This window comes from Penicillium citrinum (genome assembly GCF_028827155.1).
Source record: "Penicillium citrinum strain IBT 23319 chromosome Unknown utg000006l:1.0-3011923.0:1.0-3012962.0, whole genome shotgun sequence".
Lineage (NCBI taxonomy): Eukaryota > Fungi > Ascomycota > Eurotiomycetes > Eurotiales > Aspergillaceae > Penicillium > Penicillium citrinum.
In genome coordinates this window covers 1,514,752-1,532,049 of record NW_026622691.1, presented here as the reverse complement: position 1 = coordinate 1,532,049, position 17,298 = coordinate 1,514,752, and the positions used below count along the sequence as shown (strand labels likewise).

Here is a 17,298-nt window from a genome sequence, read left to right as displayed (position 1 = left end):
AAAGAACCACGACTTCAGTGTATGGTGCCAAATATCACATAGAGCTTCAACAAACGGCAAGTCCTGATACTAACTAGTCTCGGATAGGCCAACGCAATAAGAGATGCCATTTTTCCGCCACCTGAAAATAGTCGAGATCAATTGAAATACTGGGGTAATTAGTGTACACTCCTTCAAGTTATCGATGGATGCCAGTCCTAGAGACATCACGGTCTTTCCAGCATTATTCACAAATGCTGACTATCTATCATTCACAGTGCACCTCAATGTCGATAACCACATAGCGGCAAGATCATGAACGACTCACTTTACGAAAACTCCGGCCTGTCATCGATTTTCATTCAACAATAACATTACCTTGGAAGGTTGCTACTGGCAATAGTATTGTTGAATAGACAGTCCGGGAAATTCTCGGGGGCAAATTTGTCGTCGGTCAGGTCGACTAGTAAGATCCATGCATGGATATATTAAGTTCATATAATCGAGAATGCAAACCACTGCGATTCTAATTCCCCGCAGGCAGATGGATAAAATCTCCTATTCACTCCGAACTAGTTCAAGCCCAGTTCTCTGTTTTGGACGTACTTGGTGTTGGCGATGCATGGATTGGAGAATTGGAGTTAAAAAACCAAGGCCTGTGAAGTCTATACATACACTAGCGTAGATGGCGCCGCCTCCCCAGAAAAAGCAACATGGGAGGCTGAATTTTCTGCTGTCATACATTCAATTCTGTGGAGAAGAGAACGCGGGGATTCATGAATTGGAGAAAGCATAACTTTAATATGCCCTCTCCTGTAGGTTAAAGGGCCGAAGGAACCGAAGTAATCCGGAGTTCTCTCGCACTGGTCGATATATGGGTCCACCCCCAGCTCGCCGAGAAAACCAGTTACGTGAAGCATGTACCCAATCACCACATTGATATACCCCGCGAAATTCGGCTTATCTTACTATGGGTCCCGCGGTCAGTATGCCAAGACCAGGAGAAAGGAAAATTTTCGTAGAAGAAACCCGAGCCAAGGGAATGCCAAGAAACCGTCGAGCCGCAATCAATTGGAGGGTGACCCTATCGGGTGAAGCGTACCGAGAGAAAAGACGGCTAGGCAGGGCTACTTTCGGGCTTTCCTTCCAATCGAACGGAAGGGAATTTGTGGCTGGACATTCCTCGGTATCTCCCATTGACCCAGCCAAGATGGCAAAAGATTCACTTCAGAGTTGAACGGAGTAGAGGCTTTCCCGGGGCGGCAAATCAGCGTAGTTTTTGTTTGTCATAACATCTTCCCTCCCCGGATATCTGTCTCCAGGCGGTTTGGTGGGTCATTCTTATCTGTCATCCTATATCGAGGCCCTCCAGGAACATCCCGTATACAGTATCGATGTTCTGAATGATTTTCGCACTTGATATCGGCAAGAAAAATTTAAGAATTTGAACTATTGGAATGATTTGCTCCCCGTCTGCCTTAGGTGCGCCTCACCCGGGGAAGGAGAAAAGGCACAGCGAGACGGAATGGTCGGTAAGCCACTGCCAAGGGTTGCCAAGCGCCCAGGCTATCTGACCACGGCAAAGCGTGGTAGTAATTCAGAAGTACAATCTTAGCTCCAAGGGCCTCTCCAGGATTGGTATCCACTATCTGAGGGAGGCGAAAGAGGGGAGAGATAATGAATAAAATGAGTGGTGTAGAGATTGACTCCGGGATTCGCTTATACTCTGTGTGCTGGATTGATTCCGATTCCTCTTAATTTCAGCTTTCCCCCCCCTAGGTGTACATTTCCTTCTCATATCTTCTTCTTACTGCTAAGCCTTTTCTCTTTTTTCTTCCCTCATTTCTTTTGCCTAGGTCAATTGGACCTGCATCAAGATGGGTCACCCCGACGAGATCAATGCTCTCGAGGCGCAACCTGATTATATCGACACCAAAGAAGGCGAGCAGGATGAGCCTGTTCAGCTTCACCGAGATCTCAAGGCTCGCCATATTTCTATGATTGCCATCGGTGGTGCCATTGGTACTGGTTTGATTGTTGGTACTGGTAGTGCCTTAACGTAAGTTCTCGAGTCCCCATTCAGATGATGCCTAGTTGTTTTGATTTCTTTCTAACATGGATTTTAGGGCCGGAGTATGTAACATTTCTGCAAACTTATCATTCCATGCTTGAAACATGCTAACAATTCTCATTAGCCCGGTTCTTTGCTGATTGCATACTGTTTTATGGGTCTCGTTGTTTGGACAGTTATGTGTGGCCTGGGTGAAATGGCCGCTTGGTTGCCCTTGTCCTCCGGTTTCACAGGTTATGCTGGTCGTTTCTGTGACCCGGCTCTTGGTTTTACTCTCGGATGGTGGTAAGTGATTTTCATGTCCAGAAAGTCCCCAAGACTGTAAAAGAATGCAAAAAGTACTGATGAGATTTACAACCCAGCTACTACCTTAAATATATCATTCTCCCACCTACGCAACTTACAGCTGCCGCCTTAGTTATTACTTACTGGCCCAAAACTTCCGCGGACAATGTCAACCCCGGTGTATGGATTGCCATTTTCATGGTGGCCATTATTGTGATCAACTACTTTGGTGTGAAATTCTTTGGTGAACTGGAATTCTGGCTTTCATCTTTCAAAGTGATTGTCATTCTCGGTATAATTTTGTGCTCCTTCATCTTTGCATTGGGTGGTGGCCCGGATCATGATAGACGAGGCTTTCGCTACTGGCAAGAGCCTGGTGCTTTTGCCACGAAGTATGTCGAGGGAGATCTTGGAAAGTTCCTTGCTTTCTGGTCAACCATGGTTCAAGCGACCTTTGCTTTCCTCGGTACGTATTTCTGGAAGTTTTGATACTCATGTCAATCTGCTAACTTTGTCATTTCCAGGTACCGAGCTGATCGGTGTGACTGTTGGAGAGGCTCAGAACCCTCGCAAAACCATTCCCAAGGCCATCAAGCTTACCTTTTGGCGAATTATCGTCTTCTATGTGCTCAGTGTTCTTTTCGTTGGTATGCTGGTGCCATATAATTCGGATGATCTAGCCTTTGCCACAAAGGCCAAGAGCTCTGCTGCCGCTTCTCCTTTCGTCGTCGCCATGAAGCAAGTCGCCGCTCTTCCTCACATCATCAACGCCTGTATTCTCGTGTTCGTGCTATCAGCAGCCAACTCTGATCTTTACATTGCGACTCGAACACTATATGGTCTTGCGCGCGAAAAGAAGGCCCCCAAGATCTTCTGCCGCACCAACCAAGCCGGTGTCCCCATATATTCCCTTGCTCTCTCGGCTTCGTTTTGCCTGTTGGCTTTTATGAGTGTTTCCAAGGGATCAAAGGAAGTCTTTGGCTATTTTACCGACATGGTGTCCATCTTCGGCCGTATGTTCCAGTCCCCAAAAACAAATATTTTTCCTTTCTTATGATCTGTGTCTGACCAATTGCTACAGTTTTGACATGGATCTCCCTCCTGATCACTCACATCTTCTTCATTCGTGCCCGTCGCGCTCAAGGTGTCGATGAGAAGACTCTGGCTTACAAGGCCCCTCTTGGAATCATTGGGTCTTCCATCGCCCTATTTTTCTGTGTCCTTGTCGCATTTACCCGCAGCTTCGGTGTCTTCATCCACAACCCTGAGACCTACGGCAACTTCGACTACAAGACTTTTATTACCTCATACCTTGGAATCCCTCTCTACGTCATGGCCTTCACCGGCTGGAAGTTTTTCAAGAGAACCGAGCTCATCAAGCCTCACAATGCTGACATCTGGACCGGAAAGGCCGAGATTGATCGCGAAGAGGCTGAATATGAGGCCATGATGGCCATCGAGAACCAAAACCTCACTGGATGGAAGAAAATTTATAGAAAGGGTCTCGCATGGCTGTTCTAGCCGTGTTTATAGACATTTTAGATAAGATATAACGAACTTTGTCATTGTTGCACTATTAAACGTTTCTAACGGATTTCCGTCTCCGCATTAGGTAGTAGTTTCGGGAAATGAAGTACAGAGTTATGACCAGTTAGTAAACGATTTCAATCGTATCTATATATCGTTTCCCCCTGTTAGATATCCCTGCTGCAAGATTCCTAGATCAAAAGCTCAGGGTGATCGCTGAGATAGTATCGGGGTAGTTCCCCAATGATAGTCAACCCAGTCCAAGCTGCATAATAACCGAGCCCATAGTATGACCCTGAGGCTGCACTGCAGACTTGAAGACATTTTATGGCGTGGACTATGATCTTGGTCTTAGTATGGCGAGCCTTTACTATGCATCTGTGAAACCAATGCGTGAACACCCTTCCATTTTAAACAATGTGGTCCCTGCGCACAGCAGTAGATAGAGTAAGTCTACTAGTCAGCGCTTGAGTAGATTAGATCCTAGCGAGTGCTTTATTCAGAGGCCAACCCGATGCTAACAGAGAAATGCTGTTGCCTTCCGGAGTAACTCAGACCCCACGTCAATGCACAGTGGAGAAGATTAGACATCTACAGGAAAGCTTAGCGTGGACTTTAAATCAAATCGGGGAATTTCAAGAGTGTCTGGGAATTGCATTGATGGGAAGGAAGGATGGAGCTGGGAAGCTTCTTTCCACTTTTGAGGCTGTGCAGTCGTGGGGGAGTGTCGCGCTTGCCCTGTGCGCGTCATCCTTCCTTCCTTCTCTCCTTTCTCCTTTCTCTTCTTCTCGTCTTTCTTGCTATCTTTCGGTCTTCTTACGGTCTCCGCATTTATCAGAGAATTATACAAGTCTCAATGGCTGCCCAAGGGTTGTTCATTGCCTTTTCTTGATATATCGCCCAGTTGCGTGGATCAGGGGCCTTCAACGTCATTTCCCCGCAGGCATGTTGGTGATCTTCCTCATCGCGATTGTTGCGTCTCCATGAAGACCCTTCAAACTTGAATTAGTATACACCAATTCTTGCCCTCGGAATCGACGAAAATAGGCGTTTTCCTCAGGGTTAGTAGGTCCTTGACCACTTGTCACACATAATGAGTGTCCACTCGCTCGACTATGCTCAGCAACCCCCGACCCACAATGATTCGCTTCATGCCATAGATATAGAAGCTGGCCGTCCCTCTCCCTCCTCTCCGATATCTCCGACTCAAAGAGAAGGATCTATCGTGGACTCGTTTGCTCCGGCAGCAAGAGTCAACACCTCCGAAACGGCAAGAAGGCGAGCCAAACGTTCGAATACCGCGCGATCATACCATCCCGAGGGGTTTGCCCACGATCCGAACTGGCAACCTGGAACAGAACCGGGTATTGACCCTACAAAACCGCTCCCTGCCTATAGCTCAGAATGGTCCTCCAATCTACCGGCAGACCTTCAACGACAATGTGAGATCACAGTGGTCGATTTCTCCCAGAATGAGATGAGACAATACGAACTTGATAACGAGACACTCGGCCCTTTCTTAGAACGTGAAAGAGAACCCTGGGTACAATGTCGCTGGATCAATGTGAACGGACTGAGTTGGGATGTAATCCAGATTCTTGGTAATCACAAGGGTTTACACCGTCTGGCTATTGAAGATCTTGTCCATACCACCAACCGAACCAAGGCCGATTGGTACTCGGACCATGCCTTTGTTGTCTTGACTTTGCAGAAACTAGTGAAGATCCAAGACGAAAGCAGTGACTCGGACTCTGATGATGAGGCCCCGACATCGTGGGATAATAAAGAGAGGAGGAAAAGCTCCGTCTCGAGTGACAAGAGCTCTGTTACGATGAGACGACCGACGAAGAGAAGCCTGATATGGGAGGCGCTAAAGGATATTTTTCGCTCCAAAAGGCCCACAAGTCAACATGGTAAAGAAAAGGCGAAAGTTGGATCGAGTGTCAGACCTGGCCCAACGGCACCGAACTCAAAATTGGCATCATCCCAGTTTGGCAATGTGGCGGATGGAACAAGGACCACAGCGAGAACCCTCCAGCGTTACCGTGGGGGACCAAACGAGGACCGCATCGAGTTCATGGAGCGCCACGCTTCACTGGCCTCGAAAGGCCTGTGTGTCACATTGGAGCAGGTCTCCATGTTTCTTCACGCAGACAATACGGTGACGTCTTTCTTTGAGACAAGTGCAGACGATATCGAGGCCCCGATCGTTCGACGTCTCAGCTCGCCTGAAACAATCTTACGCCAGTCCTGTGATGCTAGCATGCTTGTTCAAGCAATCTTGGATGCAGTCATTGATCTTGCCATTCCAGTGACCATGGCTTATCAAGACGCTATAGGTGATTTGGAGCTAGAGGTTTTGACAGACCCAGACATCGACCAGTCGAAGAGCTTATATGTATTGACTTCTGAAATTGCTATACTTCGCAACTCAATGCAGCCCTTGATGGCTGTCATCAATGCTCTCCGTGATCATCGATCTGAACCTGTCAGTACTCCCGGGTTTGGACTATTGCGCAACGGTCCATTCAGCCCTTCAGCCACGCCAGCAGAACCTTCTGAGCTCCGTCCACACATCGGGACTATGACGCCAAACCTCAAAAGTCTTGGAGGTACTACTATTACTATCAGCTCCATGTGTCATACGTATCTGGGAGATGCGTTGGACCATTGTATTACTATCGTCGAAGGATATGACCAGATGAGACGGGCTGCTGACAACATGATTGATCTCATCTTCAACACAATTGGTGCCTATCAAAACGAAAGCATGAAACAGTTGACTCTTGTCACTTGCTTATACCTACCGATGACCTTTTTGACGGTAACCTTAGCCTGAAATCCCCCTTCTGCTCTAACTAGGCACTAACTCAACTTGTAGGGTTACTTCGGAATGAATTTCACAGACTTTCAAGGCATAGAAAACAGCGACTCGTAAGTCCTCAGGTTTCCGGTTTATGACAGCTGCTTCAAAGACTAATTCACATCTCAGATACTTCTGGAAGATTGCTATTCCCTTTGTTGTCGTTACGACTTTCTTATTGATGTATGTTCTACCACGACTGGTATACATTGGCCCACATGTTAATATCATTTTCTCAGGCGTGATAAAATCCAACGCTATGCCGTCATGCTCGCACAGAGGCGGCTCATTGTCAGCTCGCGCAAACAGAGACGCGAGAGAAAGAAAGAAAAATAGCAGCGTGGACTCGCATATCGGGATTTACTGGAATTGCACTTTTCAAGGGGATATCACACGGGTTTTTGTACATAAGCCTCGTCAACAGACAGGACGAGGTCTTCTAACAATGTATCTATATTATTGTACAGTGATATTATCATACACAACCTTTCTTCATCGGTTAAATAGCTTTTCGTCGGTACGCCATGTAGGCTTTCCATGGAAGCTTCCAATCTGAGCGAAGAAGTTCGGGCTGGAAGACATCGAAATCGTGTTGTTGTAACCGATCAAGCCAAAGCCGTGTCGACACAGCGGGCATGAAGACTCCAAAGGCACGATTCATCTCTTCAAGGGGTGACTCACGGGAACCCCCAGCAAGATCCACGCAGTCATACTCATGGCCCTCTTCACCTTCGTGCTCAAATTCATGTCCAACATCCTCTCCAGCTTTGAGATTGCTGAGCATTTGGTCGACAGTAATGAGGTGGTCATTTGCCCGCGTTGCAACAGTAAACACAGCGTCACGTAGACCTTCTGCATTCGCACCTCGTCGCAAGACCTCTTCCTCCTTCACACCTGCTTGTGCCATGATATCCAATGGCAACATAACAGCGCCTTGTCTTCCCCCTGCATTCAGCCCAATACTGCCCGTACTCCCACTAGGAGCCTGGCTCGGGGCGGGGGGAATGCAACCAGCGGTAATCCACGCAGGACGGCAGCGATACCAACAGCCTTTCCAATATGCGAGGCTACATGGTCAGCTGTAACTGAGGTCATAGGAAGCGCGGCCAAAGTCAAATACATGAGGGTCGAATATGTATTCTCTGCGTAAGACTCCAGCGCGGCGATGTTCGGGTAAGGATCATTTGTGAGTGTTTGTTCTCGGGCATTGATCAGTCGATTCAACCAGCCTTTACTAATTCTCGCCCGACCATTCGTGTGCTGACTGAGTTCGGAAATGGCTGAGGCAAGAAGAATCGCGACGGGTTCCTTTGGTGGCGTACCGGCGAGAATTTTCGTCACTGCATCGCGCCAGAATTGCAGTCGCATCAAGCCTATTGTAGGAGAGGAAGTGGTGTCTGGGATTATGGAAAGGGATACATTCAATGCGCGCAGGGCGATGTAGAACGTTCGGGCGTGGGATGGGATGAAAGTGCTCATGGTGTAGGAAGGTCGATCGTATTTTCTGGATGGTTTGGACTTGTCAGAATTTGCCGAAACTGAAGCAATTGATTTCCAGGCGTCTTGTCTGTCTGAGAGCGAGCTCGTGTTTCAATAAAACATTTATGTAGGGTGCGCATACGAGAGTAGGGCAACGCAATACTGGTGCGCGCCGTGGACTTCTTCAGCATTTATGGAAGAGGCGAGGGCATGAGACCGGCTGAATGGTCTCTGCTGAGTGCGCTGGGTACACAATGAGTATTTCCATGGTATACTTGCTCGGCATGGCCGAGTGGCTTGTCTGATGAAGGACATGAGTTGAGATTTGAGAAGTGGAGAGAAGTCAAGTTGAGCGGGCGATGTCACTTCTAACTAATGCGCCCAACCGTATTGGTCCACGGCCTCTTTGTCAGCGTGGGTTAATTAACTAAGTAAGTTAATACCATGTACAGCGCAGTGTTTGCAGAGGAAATTTCCCTTTTTTTCTTTTCTTTTTTTTTAAAAAAAAAAAAAGAAAAAAATCAGTGATAGTTCGATTGCATATTGTATTTAGATGAAAGAAATATTCATATAAATTATAGTGCTGGCTCAATTCCTTGTCTTCCTCCGTCTTCCCTTCTGGACTTTTTTTCGGGGAAAAATCACTGACGTCGATCGTGCCGTTTCGCGTTCCGCGGCGCGTCTCCCAACTCTTCACTTTCCTTCAACCTCATGGCTTCGATGCCTACATCATAATCATGAGTGAGGATCTAGACCAGCGGCCTACCAAAAGACAACGCTTTTTCACAGAGGGGCTGTCTGCACCGCAACCCTCCTCCCCACCTAGTCTGGACGCGACCTTACCTCGTCACTGCCCCGACGTCGAGAACTCTAACGAGGAGCAAGATGAACAACAACGTATCCCAGAAACGCCATCTCGCAATATTTATAGCCATTCTAACAGGGAAAAGGCACCGGATATTGATCTATCAACGTCAATAGAGTCAGCAGAGACAAATTCAACACCGAATGAAATCAATCAACCTACCTCCGAGCCTGCACCTCGAAATGCCCGTTTTAATGGGTTTGATGTCGATCTGTTCACAAGTATTATCGGGGAGAGTCTACCTGATGATTCTATCGAAATAATACAGGCTGCCTCCTCAAATAACGTCGAACGAGCCGTGAACATCTACTTCGATGGTTCGTGGAAAAAGCCTAAGAAACCAGCCGCTACAATCAACGGCGTATCGAATTCCAAGAAAATCCGAGCAACCCTCCCACTTCAGCAAAACTCAACGAGTGAAAATGCCATATCTAGTGCTTCGGCCAACGACACAATACCCTGTAACCCATCTTCCGTCCTCTCTAAACAACCTCCAGCGAGATACATTGGTGCATTCGGGGTTGGTGGATGGGCGACTAGAAGCGGGCTTGCCCTTCTCAAGCATGGCGATCCAGTCAATATCGAACGTGCGAGATCACAGCCGATCACTAAACGTGCTCGCAATGGCAAGATGATCGTCAATCAAAAGGGCGATGTTTTGACTCGTTTCACAAACATTCAAGGGCAGGAGATCGGGCGACTGCCTCATGAGACTGCAGAATGGGTTTCTACCCTCATAGATCAGAAAATTTGCCAGTTCGAAGCCGTATGCGTATACATGCCTGACAGAGTACGCGTAAATGACACGGTTTACCTTCAACTCCGATGTTTCCTGCGCAAAGAGGCTTTTCAGCGCGGTCCACTTGTCGACACTAGCGACGACAACCGCTCTATGGGCCTATTTGAAGAAAAGGAAAGTACTGAGGAAAAAAACCTTCGGCTTCGTCAAGTAGCTCTTGTCAAGCTGTTCCATGAAATCAATCTCCAACCAACATCTATCAACCCAACCACTGAAAAACACAAAAGAGAAGGATTGCTTCAGGCCGCCGAAATGGCAGAAAAATTTGATGGAGTCAAGAAAGAAAAATCAAAATCAAATAAAGAGAACGACGATTCCGCTTCTGAGGAAGAAACTCAAGAATTAGAAGAAGATCAACTTGACAGTCTCTATCGGAAGGCTCAGTCATTTGATTTTAATATGCCTCAAGCTGAGCCTGGTCCAAACTTCATTCTAGACCTTCGAAAATACCAAAAGCAAGCTCTGTATTGGATGTTATCGAAGGAAAGGGACAATGAACAGACTCGCGAGCGCTCAATGCACCCTTTATGGGAAGAATATGTCTGGCCAACCAAAGATGTCGACGACAAAGATCTGCCAGTAGTTGGTGGTATAGATCACTTCTACGTGAATCCCTACTCGGGCGATCTGAGTGTCGATTTCCCTGCACAGAAGCAACAATGCCTGGGCGGAATCTTGGCCGACGAAATGGGCTTAGGCAAAACCATTGAGATGCTTAGTTTGGTTCATTCAAATAAAAGTGAGCCTCGCACAGATACATCAAAAGGTATATCCTCTGTCAATGACTTGGCTAGAGTTCCAGACTCATCAACCGCTGTGATTCAAGCGCCCTACACAACATTGGTGGTTGCGCCCACATCGTTACTTTCTCAATGGGAAAGTGAAGCAATGAAAGCTTCAGCTCCTGGAGAAATGCGTGTTCTTATGTACTACGGAGCAGAGAAATCAGTAAACCTTCGAGACATTTGTTGCGAGTCAAAGCATGCCTCTGCCCCTCATCTCATTGTAACAAGCTACGGTGTTGTCTTGTCTGAATTTCGTCAACTTGCTTTGCAGTCGACAATGTCCGCCGGGGCCCAGAATGGGCTGTTTTCCCTCGACTTTTTCCGTATAATTCTGGATGAAGCACATCTCATCAAAAACCGACGTTCAAAATCAGCCAGAGCATGCGGCGAACTGAAATCGCTCCATCGATGGGTGCTTACTGGTACACCCATCGTTAATCGACTAGAAGATTTGTTCAGTTTGGTACGATTCCTGAAGGTCGAGCCATGGAGCAATTTCTCTTTCTGGAAAACCTTCATCACCGTGCCATTTGAGTCCAAGGAATATGTGCGTGCCTTGAACGTGGTCCAGAGCGTTCTTGAGCCCCTTGTTCTTCGACGAACGAAAGCCATGAAAACGCCCGAGGGTGAGCCTTTGGTCCCTCTGCCTCGACGAGTTATCAACATCGAAGAAGTAGAGCTTTCCCAACAGGAACGAGAGATCTATGACTGCATATATACCCGTGCCAGGCGCACATATAACGAGAATGTCGCGGCTGGTACTCTTCTCTCTTCTTATTCAACCATTTTCGCCCAGATTCTTCGACTTCGACAAACCTGCTGCCATCCAATTCTAACCCGCAAGAAAGAGATTGTGGCCGACGAGGAAACTCTAGCTGCAACACTTGACGCGACTAGTGAATTGAAGGATGACATGGACCTCCAAGAATTGATCAACCAGTTTACGGCCTCAACCTCGGACGCAGAGACTGAGAACCGCTCCACTAAGTTCACTACGCATGCCCTGCGGCAGATTCAAACCGACTCTAGTGGAGAGTGTCCGATTTGCTGCGAGGATGTCATGATCGAGCCTGCTGTCACGGCTTGTTGGCACAGTGCCTGTAAAAAGTGTCTGCAAGATTTTGTTCGACACCAAATGAACAAAGGAGAGCAGGCACGTTGCTTCTCATGCCGTGTGCCAATCGACGCCAAGGACATTTTCGAGGTAGTGAAACATCCATCTACACATGCTATGCCCATGGAGGAATTCGCCTCCGAAGAAGCAGCACCAGTCAGCAGCAGCAGCCAGCCAGCTCCTCGTATCTCACTACGTCGCATCAACCCACTTTCTCCCTCTGCGCACACATCGGCTAAAATCCACGCATTGATCAACCACCTGGGACGTATACCTCCCAATACAAAATCAATTGTGGTTTCTCAGTTCACCTCTTTCCTCGATCTCATTGGCGATCAGCTTTCCAGAGTAGGCGTCTCACATCTTCGCCTCGACGGATCTATGCCCCAGAAGGCTCGCGCTGCTGTCTTGGCCGAGTTCACGAAAACAGAAACCTACGCCGATGAGATAATTGATACCGAGGATGACACACCCTCCAGAAACGGACCGTCCTCATTCAAAGCCCCATCGACATCGGCACCACCTACCGTCCTGCTCCTTTCCCTCAAAGCTGGCGGTGTCGGACTGAATCTCACTGCAGCAAGCAACGTCTTTATGATGGATCCTTGGTGGAGTTTTGCTATTGAAGCTCAAGCGATTGACCGTGTTCATCGTATGGGTCAAACACGGGATGTCTCTGTTACACGATTTGTTGTTAAGGACTCCATCGAGGGTCGCATTCTCAGCGTGCAAGAGCGTAAGATGAATATCGCCGGTACGCTTGGATTGCGTGTTGGCGGCGATGACTCCGAGGATGATAAGAAAAAGGACAAACTAGCCGACCTCAAGCTGCTCTTCGAATGAGAGAAGATCATGTACTCGCGATTGATTCTGTGCGTTGGATTTATGAGCGAATACCCGCGTCTGGCGTTGTATATGGAATGTTTGGGAAAGTAACGACTTCAAAGGAAAGGGGTACGCTGTGGACGGTATTCTTGCGGTAAGCCAAATTGTGGATAGACTTAGTTCTGTCTTGTCGAGCCCAATCTTCGCTTATTGGGAAACATGGCCGCATCTACCCGGGCATCATGATTGCGGCCCACGAGGCTGAGGCTTATAAAAGATCACGCCGAACAAGATCGGGAGAGTCTGTGAAATCACACGATCACAGAAGCCACGATTTCCAATGTTTTATGATCCTTGATTTTGTATTCTTTGATGAGTAGGCAGACTTTGATCTTTTTCTGGTGAAGTGGCTGAATCCAAAAAAAGCTTCTCCAGAATTATCCGAGAAAGGACAAAACTATGGATATTTTAGAGAATCTAAAACCAATATCAAGAAGATTTTGGGCATTTTTATTTCCGAGATCGTACATTCCCACTGACTCTCCCGGTCCAATTCGCTGTGATCATTCTTAAGCCATTAGAGCCAAAGGCTATCCGCAATTTGACTTGATGCTAGGAGTCCCGCCCAGAGCGTGTCCCTTTCCTTTGAAATTGTTTGCCCTTTCCATTCATATTTGATTATTTGGACCCTGCCAGTGGTCTTGGACAATCTGGTGCTCTTGGGTATATACCAATTTTATGAATTGGGCTATGTTCTCTAGTTGATATATACTCTTGAAATAGATCGTATCTCTCATTCATACATGATACCCAGTAGAAAACTTCTCCGACTCAGTCACACTTGACGAAAACAGACACTACTTGCAGTCCATGTAGTAACTATACTAATGTAATATTAATATATCATGAAGAAAACAATGAACGAATATACGGAAAAGAATTTCAATTGGGTACTACTAATACAGCCCTAGAACTCGAATCCAAAACATCGAAATGACCAGGCGAGGAGGGGGAATAATATCAGAAAACGACCAAAGATAAAAAACTTCCAAAAATATCAATCCAAAATATCGCTGGAAACCGATTACGAGGACGAGGAGGACTTGCTTCCGTGTCGTGGGTGAGCAACCTTCTTCAGGCCTTCCTTCACCTTACTCATGGTGCTATGTTTGCCATTGCTACCATTGCTGCTTGCACTCGAGGATTTATCGTGATTCTTGGGAGAATCATCGCTCTTGGCGGAGTTCTTTGGAGATACGGGCTCGGCTGACGATTCAAATCAGCTCCTAATCAAATTAGAAGTGGAGTCTTCTAGGAATTTGACTTACCTGGCTTCGGTTCCTTAAAGACAGGTTTCTTCCCCTTCGCCTCGTCCTCGAATTCGGAGGCTGGGTGAGGTGGAGGACCCTGTGGTCCCTCCAGCGCCTCCTTGCTGACGCCCTGTTTCGATGACCCGGATGCATTGGCACTGCCACTACCACTACTTTCATTTTCGTGACTCTCTTGCTTTTCTGTGTTTTCTGTGCTGCGCTGCTCCGTTGATGTGGAGTCGTCCTTTGCATTGCTGATTGGTTCGGTGGGCTTGGGCAGAGTCACTGCTGTTGTGGTATCCTGTAACCCTTCGCTTGTGGCATCTGTCTTTGCATCCAGTGTTTGTGGCTTGTAGTCTAGTTTGGGTTCTTGAGCCGATGGGTCTATATCTGTGGTTGGAGCCGCGGGTTGTTCTGTGAGGTTGTGAGTTAGCTGGATATTCAGTTATTGTATGTGTGACCAGCTCGGCTTCTAAGCAGCATCCTGCGTGAGGTCAAATAGATTGATAATCCAGCCCACAAACTGCAGGATAATATCCAATCCCCAACAAATGGGCTTGAGAGATGTAAATATAGCACGCGACGAAGATGGATGAGAACACAGAATATCAAACTGTCATTCCACTTACCTTCGCGATTTCCTGCATCGTAAGGATCATTGATAGCTCCCTTGCCCTGCACGCCCGAGATAGGCTCTTCGCCATGTGGTTGAGTCGACTGGTTTGCATTGGGATCATTCTCGCCCCAAATGGCGGTAGATGCCGCGTGGACGACCTTGTTAACAGCTTCCATTTCGTTGGGAAGTGATGACGATGGAAATTATAGCTCGATATACCTAGTGGCTGTAAGAATTGATTATGATTGGATTGCAATACAAAGGTATTCGGTGTTGATTGAAAAGGTAGAACTAAGTCAATGATGTCGGGTCCGGGGAAGATGGAAGTTAAAATAGGAATTGAAGAGGCAATGGGGGGAGAGTGGGGGAGGTAAAGAGTAAGACCCAGGGATCAGTCAATGAGGTCAATACGTCAGGTATCACAATAGCTCGTGGAGTCGTGAGAGACCCTCAAGGGGGGGGGCCACAATCAATCGTAATCCATGTAGTTGACGACGTCAGTGGAGACGAGAAGAGTCCAGCTGGCGATTTCAACACCGCGTGGCATTGGCCTTTCGTTGGTTTGCGATGAAATCGGGGGACGATCGACATGTCATCATATGATGTCATGTCACGTGTATACATTGTAGCTGGAAGGGCCTTTTGTCTATGTACAGTACTATGTACGGAGTAGCTAGAAATAGCTAGAACTAATTAATTAAAGTTTGATGTAGATTGGATTGGATATTGTTTCATTTCTATGATAAGACCCCATCTAAGCCCAACTCATGGCTGAGTGGCGGTGTGTTTGTCCTCCTCTTTTGGTGGACAAAGTGGGTGGTTGGGATCGTACCCAATACTCTTCACAATTCCCAGTCCTTTAGTTTTCCCTTCACGGAAGAGAACTCGGTCTCCAGGGGCGAGGAACTCAGGCCGTTGCATGAAGCGAAAAGCAACCAGAGCTCGATCTCCAGTTCGTATAAAGGGGCGGTCAATATCAATTACTGAGCAAGTCTGGCTGACCGCTCCGACGTGCAGCATTGCCTGGTACTTTGGTTTAATGGTGGTGGCGTGAGATAGAATCAATACTGCACAAACAAACAAACATTAGTTGGGAAATCAAACAAGAATGCCAGGGTCCAGATATGCAAAGCCTACCTTCTGCGACAAATTCACGATAGACCTTAGGAGGATCATCCATCTTCTTTAGAACCACCATGCCTTTGCGCACTTCTTTCCGACGTACACGCTTAAGTGCAAATGATCCAGATTGACCAGCAAAGCAAGCATTCACTTGTATTCGTTTTCGTTCGATACTCTTAACCGTAGTTGTTGTAAATTGACCCAGCGAGTCAGGGCCCACCACTACTTGATCGCCTGCATGGATCACCCCAGATTTGACAATACCAGAGACTACCGTTCCAACATGTGGCACGGAGAAAGTGTCATTTATTAGACATTCAAATGGAGCATCCTGGTCGTAATTGCCCCGGTGAGGGAGAATATTCAGGAATGTCCGGACTAGGTCCAGATTCTCACCAGTGACATTCGAAACTTGGAAAATTGGACATATGCGCTGGCTGACGAATTGATGAGCTGTGTTTATTGTCTCTTCCATATCCTTCACGAATATTGGGATCTTCCGCGCACCAGGCGACTTGAGAATCTTTGCAAGCTGAGAGAGGGTTTCCTGGAGAATCTGAGGTGGACAGATATCGATCTTGGTAACTATCACCATGACAGGGACATTGAGAGCCAGCGCAATGCCCAGGTGTTCACGGCTCATACCGATAAGGCCGTTGTTCGCGGCAACCATTAGCAGGCAGTAATTCGGGCTGCTGCTCAGCATTCCGAACACGGTGGTGCGCAAATATCTTTCATGGCCAGCCAAGTCCGAAAATGAAATCACCTTGGCCGAACGTTTGCCAATCTCCTCCCAGGAGAGCTTGCGGCCCTGCGCATTGCTGACAATTTCACCACGGCTATCGAAACCCATGATCTCCAACCCGACAGAGCTGGTCCGACCACTCTCGATCTCATGCTTATGGCGGAACAGGTTCACTCGAGCACGACCTCGACCATCATCGAGGCCTCCTTTTACAAGTACACCCAGCATAGTACTCTTGCCAGCATCAACATTGCCCACCACGGCGATGCGAATCTCTCCCATCTCTTCCACATTTGTTGCATCCTGGCGAATCAGGACCTTACCCCAGACTCCCTTAATGCGGTCATTTTTAACCGACGATTCCTCGGGACCGCCAACGTTGTGGGTGAGGAGTATTCGACAATGCGCGGGAATAGTTTCCGCCGCCTCGCGCAAGTGCTGTAGAGCCGTTTCCCACTGGGGGAGGTCGAAGCCCATAGAATCTCCGCCGTCCTCGAGACCAAGGTCAAAGAGAGTCTCTCCCTGTCCTTCATCGAGACGGGTTTGTATCGTACTAGCCAGAACTTGTATGCTTTCCTCGGGGCCGTCTCCGGTTCCAATAAGAAGTTCCTTAAGCTTGATCGCGCGCGGGGTATCAGTCAAGCCGAGTTGGTCCAGGACTTCCAGCTCGGCATGGTCCTCGAAATCGCGCGATACGCTGGCTGTTCCAGTGGAATAGCCACTGTCGCTTGGAGCGACTATAGCGGAACGATGGGCTTGCTGCTTTTCGGCATACTCGGCGAACTCACTGAGGGCCTGTTGACACCACGTGAGTAAGGGTCGTCCGCATTCTAATTGCGGAGTACATGGATCATACAATCTCGCCTCGTCTCCTTTCTTCTGGATTTAGAGCTCTCGAGCCCTTTGTAGTCAT

The 17,298-nt window shown here is 47.7% G+C and overlaps 6 protein-coding genes across 6 annotated transcripts; 3 read left to right on the top strand and 3 right to left on the bottom strand.

Moving 5' to 3' along the window:
- Positions 1-1,856: 1,856 nt before the first annotated feature.
- N7469_007106 (uncharacterized protein) lies at positions 1,857-3,856 on the top strand (the record flags this gene model as incomplete). The annotated part of the gene is made up of 6 exons (XM_056646024.1): positions 1,857-2,038; positions 2,106-2,112; positions 2,175-2,335; positions 2,413-2,801; positions 2,860-3,348; positions 3,417-3,856. 6 exons carry the CDS (start codon positions 1,857-1,859, stop codon positions 3,854-3,856), a joined length of 1,668 nt encoding a protein of 555 aa, XP_056499465.1.
- Positions 3,857-4,955: 1,099 nt separating this feature from the next.
- N7469_007105 (putative CorA family metal ion transporter) lies at positions 4,956-7,061 on the top strand (the record flags this gene model as incomplete). The annotated part of the gene is made up of 4 exons (XM_056646023.1): positions 4,956-6,686; positions 6,744-6,796; positions 6,855-6,908; positions 6,965-7,061. 4 exons carry the CDS (start codon positions 4,956-4,958, stop codon positions 7,059-7,061), a joined length of 1,935 nt encoding a protein of 644 aa, XP_056499464.1.
- Positions 7,062-7,224: 163 nt separating this feature from the next.
- Positions 7,225-8,204, bottom strand: N7469_007104 (uncharacterized protein; the record flags this gene model as incomplete). The annotated part of the gene is made up of 2 exons (XM_056646022.1): positions 7,225-7,792; positions 7,846-8,204. 2 exons carry the CDS (start codon positions 8,202-8,204, stop codon positions 7,225-7,227), a joined length of 927 nt encoding a protein of 308 aa, XP_056499463.1.
- A 737-nt stretch (positions 8,205-8,941) lies between these two features.
- On the top strand, positions 8,942-12,610 carry N7469_007103 (DEAD/DEAH box helicase; the record flags this gene model as incomplete). Its single annotated transcript, XM_056646021.1, has 1 exon — positions 8,942-12,610. The coding sequence occupies one exon, from the start codon at positions 8,942-8,944 to the stop codon at positions 12,608-12,610; it is 3,669 nt and encodes a 1,222-aa protein (XP_056499462.1).
- A 1,066-nt stretch (positions 12,611-13,676) lies between these two features.
- Positions 13,677-14,694, bottom strand: N7469_007102 (uncharacterized protein; the record flags this gene model as incomplete). Its single annotated transcript, XM_056646020.1, has 3 exons — positions 13,677-13,858; positions 13,921-14,316; positions 14,532-14,694. 3 exons carry the CDS (start codon positions 14,692-14,694, stop codon positions 13,677-13,679), a joined length of 741 nt encoding a protein of 246 aa, XP_056499461.1.
- Positions 14,695-15,283: 589 nt separating this feature from the next.
- On the bottom strand, positions 15,284-17,298 carry N7469_007101 (putative GTP binding protein (GTPBP1); the record flags this gene model as incomplete). The annotated part of the gene is made up of 3 exons (XM_056646019.1): positions 15,284-15,585; positions 15,656-17,180; positions 17,242-17,298. 3 exons carry the CDS (start codon positions 17,296-17,298, stop codon positions 15,284-15,286), a joined length of 1,884 nt encoding a protein of 627 aa, XP_056499460.1.